This window comes from Triticum urartu, chromosome 2A (genome assembly GCF_056163025.1).
Source record: "Triticum urartu cultivar PI428250 chromosome 2A, HENAU_Tu73, whole genome shotgun sequence".
In the NCBI taxonomy this organism is placed as follows: domain Eukaryota; kingdom Viridiplantae; phylum Streptophyta; class Magnoliopsida; order Poales; family Poaceae; genus Triticum; species Triticum urartu.
In genome coordinates, this window is record NC_141874.1 from 1,778,312 (window position 1) to 1,791,203 (window position 12,892).

A 12,892-nucleotide genomic window follows, 5' to 3' on the forward strand; every position below is an offset into this window, starting at 1 on the left:
TGGTTCAAATTTCCATGGTTACAGTGGCCATCCATGTCATTGCATAATTTCGGTACACAAAGGACAGCACACCCACACTTCTTAATCGAGCAAGTTCAGCAATTAAACAGAGCTAGCTGACCTAAACATTATTCTAACAAATTAAAGACCGGCACTCTTAATTAAAAAAACAAAGAGTACTACTACGGCTGGTGCTCGTCGTGTCCAGCCCGCGCCCGGCGGTCTCCTGTGGAAGGGGCTCCATGGCATCCATCGCACCATACTCCGCAAGCATCTCTCCATTCGTGTCCGCCATCTCTTTGGAAAAGGCCGCCATGATCTGGGCGTGGGCGGACGCGATCTGGGCTTAGACGGGCTCCATCGTCGCAAGGTATGCGGCGGAGGAACGGACGGCTGCTCGAGCGCTCTCGGCGATTGCCAGCTCTTCGGCCATGGGTTGTCGATTGTTGTCGGAGAAGCTTCGTTCGATTTGTGCGGTGACCGCTAGGAGCTGGGTGTGGGTGGCCTCGACATGGTCGTGGGAGGCCTCCATCAGGGCTAAGGCCGCCGCTGCGGATTGGACAGCTGTTGTGCCGCTCTCGCCAGTTGCTATCCCCGAGGCAGATGTTGCTGCCGCCACCTGATAAGCACTAGCGGCCGTTTGGGCTACCTTTGCCACCCGATCGCAGATTGCGGCCGCGCTCATGCACCTTGTTAGCACGCGCAAAGCAGCTGCGGCCGCGCTCTCGCTGAAGTGGGGCACCAAAGTTGCCCTCACGACGCGGGTCCACGTGCCCATCTTTCACTAGCGATGATTGAACAGTGAAATGATATTTGGGGAGCGAGCTAGTGTGCTTGAGACGCCGGCTGTGGACTGTAGTTGACGCACCTTCTCGCGTAAGCCATAGGCGTACTATACACCAACGGTGCTCCAGGATATTTTGTGTTGCATCTCACACGGTCGCTGATAATAAACTGTGTGCGGTCTACTTGATTTTTCATCTTGATTTGAATTACATAATGGGGTCACAGCGGCAATGGACGGTGTTTGAATTGCTAGACCTTTTATCTGGAGTGAACATGCAACTATATGTGTGTCATAAAAGAATTGGAATTATTCAGGGTTCGTTTGAACATTTAATACATTAAATTGGATTTCTATGCGTTTCAGGTGAACAATTCAAATTTGAACTACATGCACATGCTCCAGTGCATATAAATTGGTCGAAAAATCAAATATGTGTCCTTGGGTGCATGCTTAGGTCCCATGCAAGAAATGAGAATGAATTTCAAACACCAGGGCACCGTTGATTGCCGGCAAAATATTGAGATGCCTGGTTTTTAAATTCCAGTAAACCAAAAACTCGTCTAAAATTCATGAAACTTGGCATGCTATCATGGAGCGGCATCAACATGCCGTGGTAAATTTTTTGTCCCATTTGGGGCAGGTTTGAGTATATGCTTCTCACAACAAGCATCATGGTTTTCGGTAGGGAACGTCCCACCTTTGGCGACGAAACGATATCCATTGCCTCTTATTGCTTTCAAATATTTTCTCGTGTCAACATAAAACAATAGGAGTGTTGTGTTAATTTTTGTGATTTTTCGGGGTTCGTTTGGATATTTTTATGCATTAACTGAGTTTTCAATGCATTTATGTGCATAATTCAAATTTGAACTACATGCAAATGCTCCAGTGCATATAAATTGGTCGAAAAATCAAATCTGTGTCCTTGGGTGCATGCTTAGGTCCCATGCAAGAAATGGGAATGAATTTCAACCACTAGGGCACCGTTGATTGTCGGCAAAACATTGAGATGCCGGGTTTTAAATTCTAGTATATCAAAAACTCGTCTGAAATTCATGAATCTTGGCATGCTATCATGGAGCGGCATCACCATGCCGTGGTACAAATTTTGTCCCATTTGGGGCAGGTTTGGGTATATGCTTCTCACAAACCGGAGCTTCTCACAACAAGCATGATGGTTTTCGGTAGGGAACATCCCACCTTTTGGGACAAAACGATATCCATTGCCTCTTATTGCTTTCAATTTGTTTTCTCATGCCAATACAGAACAACAGGAGTGTTGTGTGAATGTTTGTGATTTTTTGGGGTTCGTTTCGAAATTTTTATGCATTAACTGAGTTTTCAATGCATTTATGTGCACAATTCAATTTTGAACTACATGCACATGCTCTGTTGCATATAAATTGGTCGAAAAATCAAATATGTGTCCTTGGGTGCATCTTTAGGTCCCATGCAAGAAATGGGAATGAATTTCAAACAGCAGGGCACCATTGATTGCCGGCAAAACATTGAGATGCCTGGTTTTTAAATTCTAGTAAATCAAAAACTCGTCTAAAATTCATGAAACTTTGTCATGGTACAAATTTTTACCCATTTGGGGCAGGTTTAGGTATATGCTTCTCACAAACCGGAGCTTCTCACAACAAGCATGATGGTTTTCGGTAGGGAACGTCCCACCTTTGGGGACAAAACGATATCCATTGCCTGTTATTGCTTTCAATTTTTTTCTCATGTCAACATAGAACAGCAGGAGTGTTGTGTGAATGTTTGTGATTTTTCGCGGTTCGTTTGGACATTTTTTATGCATTAACTGAGTTTTCAATGCATTTATGTGCGTAATTCAAATTTGAACTACATGCACATGCTCCAGTGCATATAAATTGGTTGAAAAATCAAATATGTGTCCGTGGGTGCATGCTTAGGTCCCATGCAAGAAATGAGAATGAATTTCAAACCAGGGCACCGTTGATTGCCGGCAAAACATTGAGATGCCTGGTTTTTATTTTGTAGTAAATCCAAAATTCTATTAACCATTCACCTGACGCCACGTGTCTTGGTTTTAATGGCTATAGGAGGTGTCGTGCGGACAGCTGCTTGACCTTGACTGAAGGGGAGGCGTGCGAGCGCCGTCCGGTGCACAGGCTGACCGAGAGGCGTGCAAGCTGTCCTCGAGTGCGCAGGCTCACCAGGAAGCGTGCGAGTTATACGCTGCGCAGGCTCACTGCGAAGCGATCCCTTTGACTTCCATGACCGCCCGCCTTGCTCGCATCCTCTCCATTAATGGCGCCCATGCCGCAGTTTAATTCGCTTTTAAAATATAAAACACTCAACGCAAACGTTTTAGTTAGAACACCCGTATGCAAAACGACAGCTTCCCCAGGAAGACAAGAGAAAATGTGTCGAGCAGGATTTCTGCCGCTCTTTATCACAAACGTTTTAGATAGAACACCCATATGCAAAGTGAGAGCAGTGCAGGATTTGTGCATCCCTTCAATGCAAACAGTTGTTTTGGATGACCCGTGTGCAACCACGTACAAACAATTTGGTAAGATTTGTCAATCCTTGTGACACTGCGATTTGTCAAAATATGAAGCTAAATCACTAGCAGTATCTAATTTTTCCAACTAAAATTCAGTAATTAAGCATATATTTCATTCATAGATTAAGCATTCCTTCTTAATTTATACAGATAGTTCAACTCGGCAGCTGAACCGACCAAACTTCTCCCCAATTGTTGCCAACCACGTACTGAAATAACTAGTTGAACTATATATACTTGCTAATTTTGAGTACGTTGTACAGTTCCACCACATCTATAGTCAGATGAACCGAAAAAAATAGCCCCTAAATACTACTACTACTCCTACTACTACTACTACTACTACTACTCCTACTACTACTACAGGCACACAAGATTTGGAGAAGAACCCGCCTTGCAATGCCAAACAATCTGCGCGCCGGACTCATCGTCATTGAAGCCTGGTTCGGGGGCTACTGAGGGAGTCCTGGATTAGGGGGTGTTCGGGTAGCCGGACTATACCTTCAGCCGGACTCCTGGACTATGAAGATACAAGATTGAAGACTTCGTCCCGTGTCCGGATGGGACTTTCCTTGGCGTGGAAGGCAAGCTTGGCGATGCGGATATTCAAGATCTCCTACCATTGTAACTGATTCTATGTAACCCTAACCCTATCCGGTGTCTATATAAACTGGAGGGTTGTAGTCCGTAGGCAATCAACTCCATACACAACAATCATACCATAGGCTAGCTTCTAGGGTTTAGCCTCCTTGATCTCGTGGTAGATCTACTCTTGTACTACCCATATCATCAATATTAATCAAGCAGGAGTAGGGTATTACCTCCATCTAGAGGGCCCGAACCTGGGTAAAAACATCGTGTCCCTTGTCTCCTGTTACCATCCGGCCTTGACGCACAGTTCGGGACCCCCTACCCGAGATCCGCCGGTTTTGACACCGACAGCAGTCTTATGGTTTCAAACCATGAGTTGCTATGACGCCACTCTCGGCAAACCTGAAGGAGAGCTTGATGCTCAACAGGCACAAGCTTTTCAGAAAATGGATACTCTGTTTAAGGCTGCTCTTTTGAGTGTTCTTGGTGAGAACATAGTTGATGCTTATGCGTCAATTGATAATGGAAAAGATATGTGGGATGCACTCGAGGCCAAGTTTGGGGTCTCGGATGCTGGCACTGAGCTGTACATCATTGAGCAATTCTATGATTACAGGATGACTGGAGAGCGCTCTGTGGTTGAGCAAGCTCATGAGATACATTCATTTGCTAGAGAACTTGAGCACTTCAGTTGTATGCTACCGGACAAGTTTGTTGCCGGAGGTATCATCACTAAGCTTCCTCCTTTGTGGAGGAACTTTGCTACCTTTCTGAAACATAAGAGGCAGGAGTTTGCCGCCCCGGATCTCATTGGCACTCTTGATGTGGAAGAAAAGGCGAGAGCAAAGGACACACGTGCTCGAGGTATTGAGGGAGGATCTAGTGCCAATCTGGTACAGAAGAAGAACTTCCAGCCCCACAAGTTCAAGAACAAGGGCAAGTTTGATGGTAAAGCAATGTTTGATAGAAAGAACAAAGCTGTGCAACACACGAACTTCAAGAAGAAGAATGACAAGAAGAAAGGTGCTTGTCATGTGTGTGGGGATCCTGATCATTGGGCTCCTAGTTGCCCTAATCGCTATGACAAGCGTCATCCTGGGAAAGGCGGCAAGACCGCTAATGTTGTCATTGGAGACACTAACATGAAGGATGCTGGGTATGGTATATTTCCCACTATTCTTTCAGTATGTCATTCTCCTGATTGGTTGATTGACACGGGTGCTAATGTGCATGTATGTGGTGATATTTCCATGTTTTCGTCTTATCAGACTGCAGGGACTTCAACCGTGCCGATGGGCAACGGTTCAAGTGCTTCTGTTCGTGGTGTTGGCATGGTCGATCTGAAGTTTACTTCAGGGAAGATCGTGCAGCTGAAGAACGTGCATTATGTCCCCTCCGTCAATAGAAATCTTGTTAGCGGATCTCTTCTGTGTAGAGATGGCTACAAGATTGTCTTTGAGTCGAATAAATTTGTAATATCCAAGTATGGAATCTTTGTTGGTAAAGTCTATGAGTCAGGAGGCTTGTTTCGTTTATCCTTATCAGACGTTTGCAATTAAGTTGTTAATCATATTTGCAACAATAGTGAATCCAATGTGTGGCATTCACGTTTTTGTCATGTTAACTTTGGTTGCATGTCGCGACTAGCAAAGTTGAACTTAATCCCTAGTTTCACCACCGTCAAGGGATCTAAGTGTCAAGTGTGTGTGCAAGCTAAGCAACCTCGTAAGTCTCCCACGATTGCGGAAATAAGAAATCTTGCACCACTAGAGCTCATACATTCAGATCTATGTGAAATGAATGGTGTGTTGACAAAAGGTGGAAAGAAATATTTCATGACTTTAATTGATGACTCCACTAGATACTGCCATGTGTATCTTCTGAAATCTAAGGATGAGGCTTTGAACTTTTTCAAGATCTATAAAGCTGAAGTGGAAAACCAACTTGATCGAAAAATCAAGAGGCTTAGGTCCGACCGTGGTGGAGAGTATTTTTCCAATGAATTTGATGCTTTTTGTGCGGAACATGGTATAATCCATGAGAGGACGCCTCCCTATTCACCTCAGTCAAATGGGGTGGCCGAAATAAAGAACCGTACTCTAACAGATTTGGTTAATGCCATGTTAGACACTTCGGGTCTCTCCAAGGCATGATGGGGGGAGGCGATATTGACTGCATGTCATGTTCTAAACCAAGTTCCCACAAAGAACAAAGAGATAACTCCATTCGAGGAATGGGAGAAGAAAAGGTTAAAACTCTCTTATCTACGAACATGGGGTTGTTTGACGAAAGCCAATGTTCCAATTCCAAAGAAGCGGAAGCTTGGACCAAAGACTGTGGATTGTGTTTTTCTGGGATATGCTTTTCGTAGCATTGGCTATAGATTCTTGGTTGTAAAATCTGAGGTACCTGACATGCATGTCGGTACGATCATGGAGTCGAATGATGTGACTTTCTTTGAAGATATCTTTCCCATGAAGGATATGGCTACCTCATCTAATCAGGAGATGCCTAGTTCATCGAATCAAGAACCGGTTACAATTACCGAACCTGCCATTTCGATGGAACACTTTGAAAGTCCTGTGGAGGAGAACAATGAAGTTCCTACTAGGAGCAAGAGACAGAGGACTGCAAAGTCCTTTGGTGATGATTTTCTTGTGTATCTCATAGATGACACTCCCAGTTCTATTTCAGAGGCCTATGCATCTGAAGATGCTGACTACTGGAAGGAAGCGGTTTGTAGCGAGATGGATTCCATCTTGACGAATGAAACCTGGGAGATAACTGATTGTCCTGATGGGTGCAAACCTATAGGATGCAAATGAGTATTCAAGAAGAAGCTTAGGCCTGATGGTACTATTGTAAAGTACAAGGCTCGGCTCGTGGCTAAGGGTTATACCCAAAAGGAAGGTGAAGACTTCTTTGATACTTACTCACCTGTGGCTCGACTGACCACTATTTGAGTTCTACTTTCACTAGCTGCCTCGCATGGTCTTCTCGTTCATCAAATGGATGTTAAGACTGCTTTCCTAAATGGAGAGTTGGACGAGGAAATTTATATGGAACAACCAGATGGGTTTGTACTAGATGGTCAGGAAGGGAAAGTGTGCAAGTTGTTGAAGTCTTTGTACGGACTTAAGCAAGCACCCAAACAGTGGCATGAGAAGTTTGAAAGAATTTTAACAGCGGCAGGCTTTGTTGTGAACGAAGCTGACAAATGTGTGTACTATCGCCACGGTGGGGGCGAGGGAGTTATCCTGTGCTTGTATGTTGATGACATACTGATTCTCGGAACAAATCTGAATGTTATTAAGAAGGTCAAGGATTTCCTATCTCGTTGTTTTGAGATGAAGGATTTAGGAGTGGCTGATGTCATTCTGAACATCAAGTTGTTGAGAGACGATGATGGTGGGATTACATTGCTTCAATCTCACTATGTGGAAAAGATCATGAGTCGCTTTGGCTATAGTGACTGCAAGCCCTCTCCAACACCATATGATGCGAGTGTGTTACTTCAAAAGAATCGAAAAATTGCTAGAGATCAATTAAAATATTCCCAGATTATTGGCTCGCTTATGTACTTAGCAAGTGCCACAAGACCTGACATGTCTTTTGCTGTTAGCAAACTGAGTCAGTTTGTCTCAAAACCAGGAGATGTGCATTGGAAAGCTTTAGAGAGAGTTTTGCGTTATTTGAAAGGCACTGCAAATTATGGAATTCACTACACCAGGCATCCAAAGGTGCTTGAAGGGTATAGTGACTCAAACTGAATCTCAGATGCTGATGAGATAAAGGCCACGAGCGGTTATGTATTCACTCATGGAGGTGGCGCTGTTTCTTGGAAGTCTTGCAAGCAGACCATCTTAACGAGGTCAACAATGGAAGCAGAACTCACATCACTAGATACAGCTACGGTTGAAGCAGATTGGCTTCGCCGGCTCTTGAATGACTTGCCGGTTGTTGAGAAACCTGTACCGGATGTCCTTATGAACTGCGACAATCAAACTGTGATCACGAAAGTGAGCAGCTCAAAGGATAACATGAAGTCATCAAGACATGTTCAGAGAAGGTTAAAGTCTGTCAGGAAAATGAAAAACTCCGGAGTTATTGCATTGGATTATATCCAAACGTCTAAAAATCTGGCAGATCCTTTTACTAAGGGTCTATCACGTAATGTGATAGATAATGCATCGAGGGAGATGGGTATGAGACCCACAATATGAGTTGTTCACAGTGGTAACCTATTCTTTGTGATCGGAGATCCCGTGAATTAGATGTGGAAGACAAGCTGTTGGTCAACTGAGAGGAGGTGCCTGGAGCGCCAAATTGGAAGCACCCTTATTTACATTAGCGAAGAGAATGAAGCCCTACTGTATAGCAAACTGCATAGCGGGGAGGGAGGCAGTGCCTAAGTCGGGCCTCAGACCGGGCGAATTGCTTTGAACTGGCCTAGGTTCCGTCCTAAGATAGGTAGAAACGGCGAAATATGATAAATCACAACCTAGATGTAGGCGGATTCTAGGCAGATCTCGGGCGCGCCTGGGTTGTTTGACTGTGACTTAGCTGGATCTGGATGGGTCTATTGTGGGCTTTGGGCGAGTCTTCTTCGTACGCACGGACGGACAGATGCATCGGAGGATCCAGTCCGTGCCTTATTGAATCATCATGCATTTATAGCACCGCATCGGTACTCTGTTGCACGTTAAACATGTAACGTTTTGATTTGTGCTTAACCATACACAGGCCACGCATCATCCCTTTGACTTTGCTGTCGTTGTTGCCATTCTCGTTGCCAGAATCATTGGTGCCACTAGTGTAGTGGTCATTGTGTTTGCCAGCATTCTTGGCATTGCCCTTGCTGTGGTCGTCATCGTACACTACCTCCATACCGGTGCGGTGAAGAGGGCCATCTCATTGCAATCCTTGTCGAATACCATGGCATCCAACAAGTCTACAGCGATGAACCTGCCGGAACCGAGGTTGACGACCTTGGAGCTACACAAAATTCGCTATTCGCTCCAAGGTCGTCAACCTCAGTTCCGGCAATGTCATCATCCACCCAGATCCGCAATTTCTCCCGCGACGGCTCCTCCCCTCCCATGACGCCAGAGATGTCCGCACCGCAGGGGAGGCAGCTTGATTTGCTGAACCAGAGCCCAAGCTCTGGAACATACTCCGCCTTGCCCTGGAACGGCATAACCCAGTCGCCAGCCTTACCACTCGCGAGTCGCAATGCTACAAAAGGAAGGAAGGAAGGAAGGAAGGAAGGGATGTCGCAGTGCCAGGTACTGCTACAAAAGGAGCGTGGGTGCTCCGCCCTCCACACCAGGGCCTCGAACCGCGGCTTCGCCTCCGACATGCATGTCCGGATGGAGGATCCTATCGATGATGTACAGGTCACCGCCATCTTGGCCGTCATGGAGGTGCAAGTCTGACAGAGTGACGGCAATGGACAGCGTCGAGTGCTTAAGCTCGATCGTGGAGGCTTGGCAGGCTTTGGATCCAGCGGCGGCCCTCGCCGGCGTCAAAGCGGAACATGCGGTTCGCGCGGTTGCCCAAGACGATCTTGTCCTGGAAATGAATGCGGTGCACCATACTTCCGGTAGCTTAATGAGCAGCCCGTTTGCCGGCGTCCGGATACGGGGCGGCGGCGCCAGGTCAGCCTTGCAGATCCTTCTCATGTAGGGCGCTGAGGCCTTCGCAAGCATCAGTGTTGGCAACAACTTACCATGCGCGGCCGCCTCATCTGCCGTCCGGTGAAACAAGTCCATCGGAGAGGTCCAAGCGTCGAAGTAAATACACGTGGTTGTGTCCATCATACACCACTAGGTTCACGAACCGCCGGATGCCGCTGCTCATCTCCGGCAATCAACCACCTGGTCGTCATCGGTCTGCGTGGAACCTGGAGTAGAGCCGCCGCGGCGGTTGTCAATCTCTCTCTAGTTGCATCATCAATCGATTGATCGTATTCGCGACACGAGGTCCATACTAAGGGAGTTGAGTAGGATACGACATGGTGCCAAACACAAATCGCCCAAACTAACTAATTATATCATGTGGCACGCCAAGCAACTGGTTGTTGATTACGTTGAAGCACGTGAAAAATATTGTGAAACAAAATCAAAATAAGTAACCATGAAACGATTAGATGCCCGAGATCCAAATAAATATCACGGTGACCACGGGGCAGGAGCCGGCATCAGCATCCAAGAGGAAATCATTTGTTTTTCTTTTGCCATAAAAACTAGAATAGTAGTCATTTAGATCAGATCAACAGTAGTAAATGCATCATGGACGTCAGTACAAAGGAACGTATCAAGAAAAAAAAATCTGTTGGGTTTCTCAAATTGAATCATGGACGCCAATACAAAGGAACGTCGTAGACTTGGGTTTCTAAAAAGGGCGAAGTATCAAGTGAAAACACATATTCAGTAAAAACTGAAAACTATGGTCCGTACGCCATCTGATCAAGGACGTAGGGTGCACAGCAAAGATCTTGTGGCCGTATGCATCGTTCTGATGCAGAGGCCGGGGACTCCCCCCTTTTCGAAAAAAAAAGGGTGCACAGCAAAGGATCTCTCCAAGATGAATTTTTTTAACCCGATGGCACAAGAGGCGGCCGCGCATGCCAAGGTGCTGCCAATGCTGACGCCCGCCAATGCCCGTGCCCACAACATTACAATGTAGTGTAATGTCAGCTTAAAACTAGTAGTAGACGATGTCTATCCATCTTGTTCTATAATAAAACTCATCATATTTTTATATTTGCCCCTTCCATTTTCCTTTTTTTAGCTAGAAAAAAAAAAGGCTCAAGCAAAAGTTGTTGTTGGTATCATCTGCAGCCAACACATGTGTGGGTGAGCGTTTTGCAAGGTCTAGTAGTACAAGTGCATGCACCAATTTAAATTTGGCATGCATGCATGCATGTATGGAGCTCTAATGGCTCATGGCCTCACAATCACATCACCCGACTCTCTCTGGGCCATCCATCGCCTATATATATGTATATATATATATATATATGTATATATATATATATATGTATATATATATATATATGTATAATATATATATATGTATATATATATATATGTATATATATATATATGTATATATATATATATGTATAATATATATATATGTATATATATATATATGTATATATATATATGTATATATATATATATGTATATATATATATATGTATAATATATATATATGTATATATATATATATGTATATATATATATGTATAATATATATATATGTATATATATATATGTATATGTATATATATATATGTATATATATATATATATATATATATATACTAGATAGATAGATATGAGGATAGAAGATAATGCAGCTGTAGCTAGCATCTCGATCAACACCGTAAGCCACCATCTAGTCCAGAAAGAGTAGAAATCGACAAAACAAGATCGATCGATGGCCGGTGAGCGCAAGGAGGCTAGTGTTGTCGTCGCCGTCACCCTCGTGGTGGTGGTGGTGGCCGCATCATCCATGCCGGTGGTGAAGGGGGATGACAAGTCTGCTTGCGTCGGCGAGTACTCCAAGCTCTGCGGCAACAAGGACCCCGCGTGCACCACCATGGTCGAGACGACCTGCCACGATGATGCCGACAGCGTCAAGGCCATCAAGGGCATGTTCGACGAGCTGGCCAAGGTCGGTGGAGACAACTATGATTATGCTTCTACGGCAATGTCGTGGGGGCACGTGGCCCTCGGCCATGCCGTCGACGAGCATGGGGCCTGCCCCGGCAACAAGACGGTCGGAGATTTTGCCGGCGAGCACTGCATCCCGGACCTCGACACGGCATGCAAGGATCCCAGCTGCAGCGACGAAGCTTACATCGAATGCGGCGGTGCGGCGTCGAGATTCTGCTACATCAAGGCCACCCCCGCCGACAAGAAAGCCATACAGCAAAACTTGAAATGCTTCAAGGAGTGTTTAGCGCAGAAGAAGAAAAGTGAAGACTGCATCCTCCACAACAATGAAAAGTGTCCGGCCGCTTGAAAAATGAAAATGCATGCATGCATTCCTTCCTTCCTTCCTTCCTTCCTTCCTTGTACTTGAGGCAGGGTGTTTCCTTCATTTCAGAGTGCCTCATTCATGCATGTTTGTTTTCACATGCGCGTGTTTTCATCTCATTTTGTTGTTGCTTTTTTTTGTTCAACATTTATTTTGTCTGTTTTTTTTGTTGCGAAAATAAAATTCATTTTGTTGTTGCTCTTCTTGGAGAAGCCATAAAGAAAGAGTGGTATATAATTTTTAGATCATCTCTAACCTCACGTTACATTTTGCTAGCTAGCTACTCCTATAGATGTGTTTGCATGTTGGCAGAGTTTCTTACCTTGGTGCATGCGCGAGTGGCACAAAATCTTCTCTTGCTGCATGTTTTCTTTGGGGGGTCAGAAGAAGATGATAGAAAGGAGAAAAGCAAACTCGTATGTCCTCTTTTGTGTACTTGTCTTGTGACCTGTGAAATGGTTTATTTATTTATTTCGCGGGTGCAAATGAATTGGGAGAGCTGAGCTGAGAGACTCAGCTCCAATATTGCCCTTCGAGCACTCGGTGAAGGCCACCTAAACCAAGTGCATATAAAAAATATAGACCATATTTGCAGAAAAACTACCAAAAATTACAATGCTAATTTGCTATAATTTAGAAACTACATTCTATGATGTATTTAAGAATAACTAATTTGGTATTGTGTTTGTTGATAGGTGTCATATAAACTTGAACAAAATTTTGGGGTGGGGGTCAATGGAAGATTTAAAATTTCTTTCCAAAATTTCAATCTCTCGGGACAAAACAGCGGAAGTAATACTACAATAGGAACACTGAAACAAAGTAAGTACAGGCACACGAAGACAAATAGGCTAAACCAATATGACTAAGCAAAACTTTCGATGAAAGCGATGATAATCTTCCTAGAATAGTAGCAGGGAACTTTC

At 44.6% G+C, this 12,892-nt stretch overlaps 1 protein-coding gene and 1 pseudogene across 1 annotated transcript; one reads left to right on the forward strand and one right to left on the reverse strand.

Moving 5' to 3' along the window:
* The window catches only part of LOC147982663 (uncharacterized), a 108,596-nt pseudogene extending 99,084 nt beyond the window's left edge, over nt 1-9,512 (reverse strand).
* Nucleotides 9,513-11,334: 1,822 nt separating this feature from the next.
* Nucleotides 11,335-12,231, forward strand: LOC147982667 (uncharacterized). The gene has a single exon (XM_087539313.1). It carries the CDS (start codon nt 11,364-11,366, stop codon nt 11,949-11,951), a length of 588 nt encoding a protein of 195 aa, XP_087395439.1. The 5' UTR covers nt 11,335-11,363; the 3' UTR covers nt 11,952-12,231.
* Nucleotides 12,232-12,892: the final 661 nt, after the last annotated feature.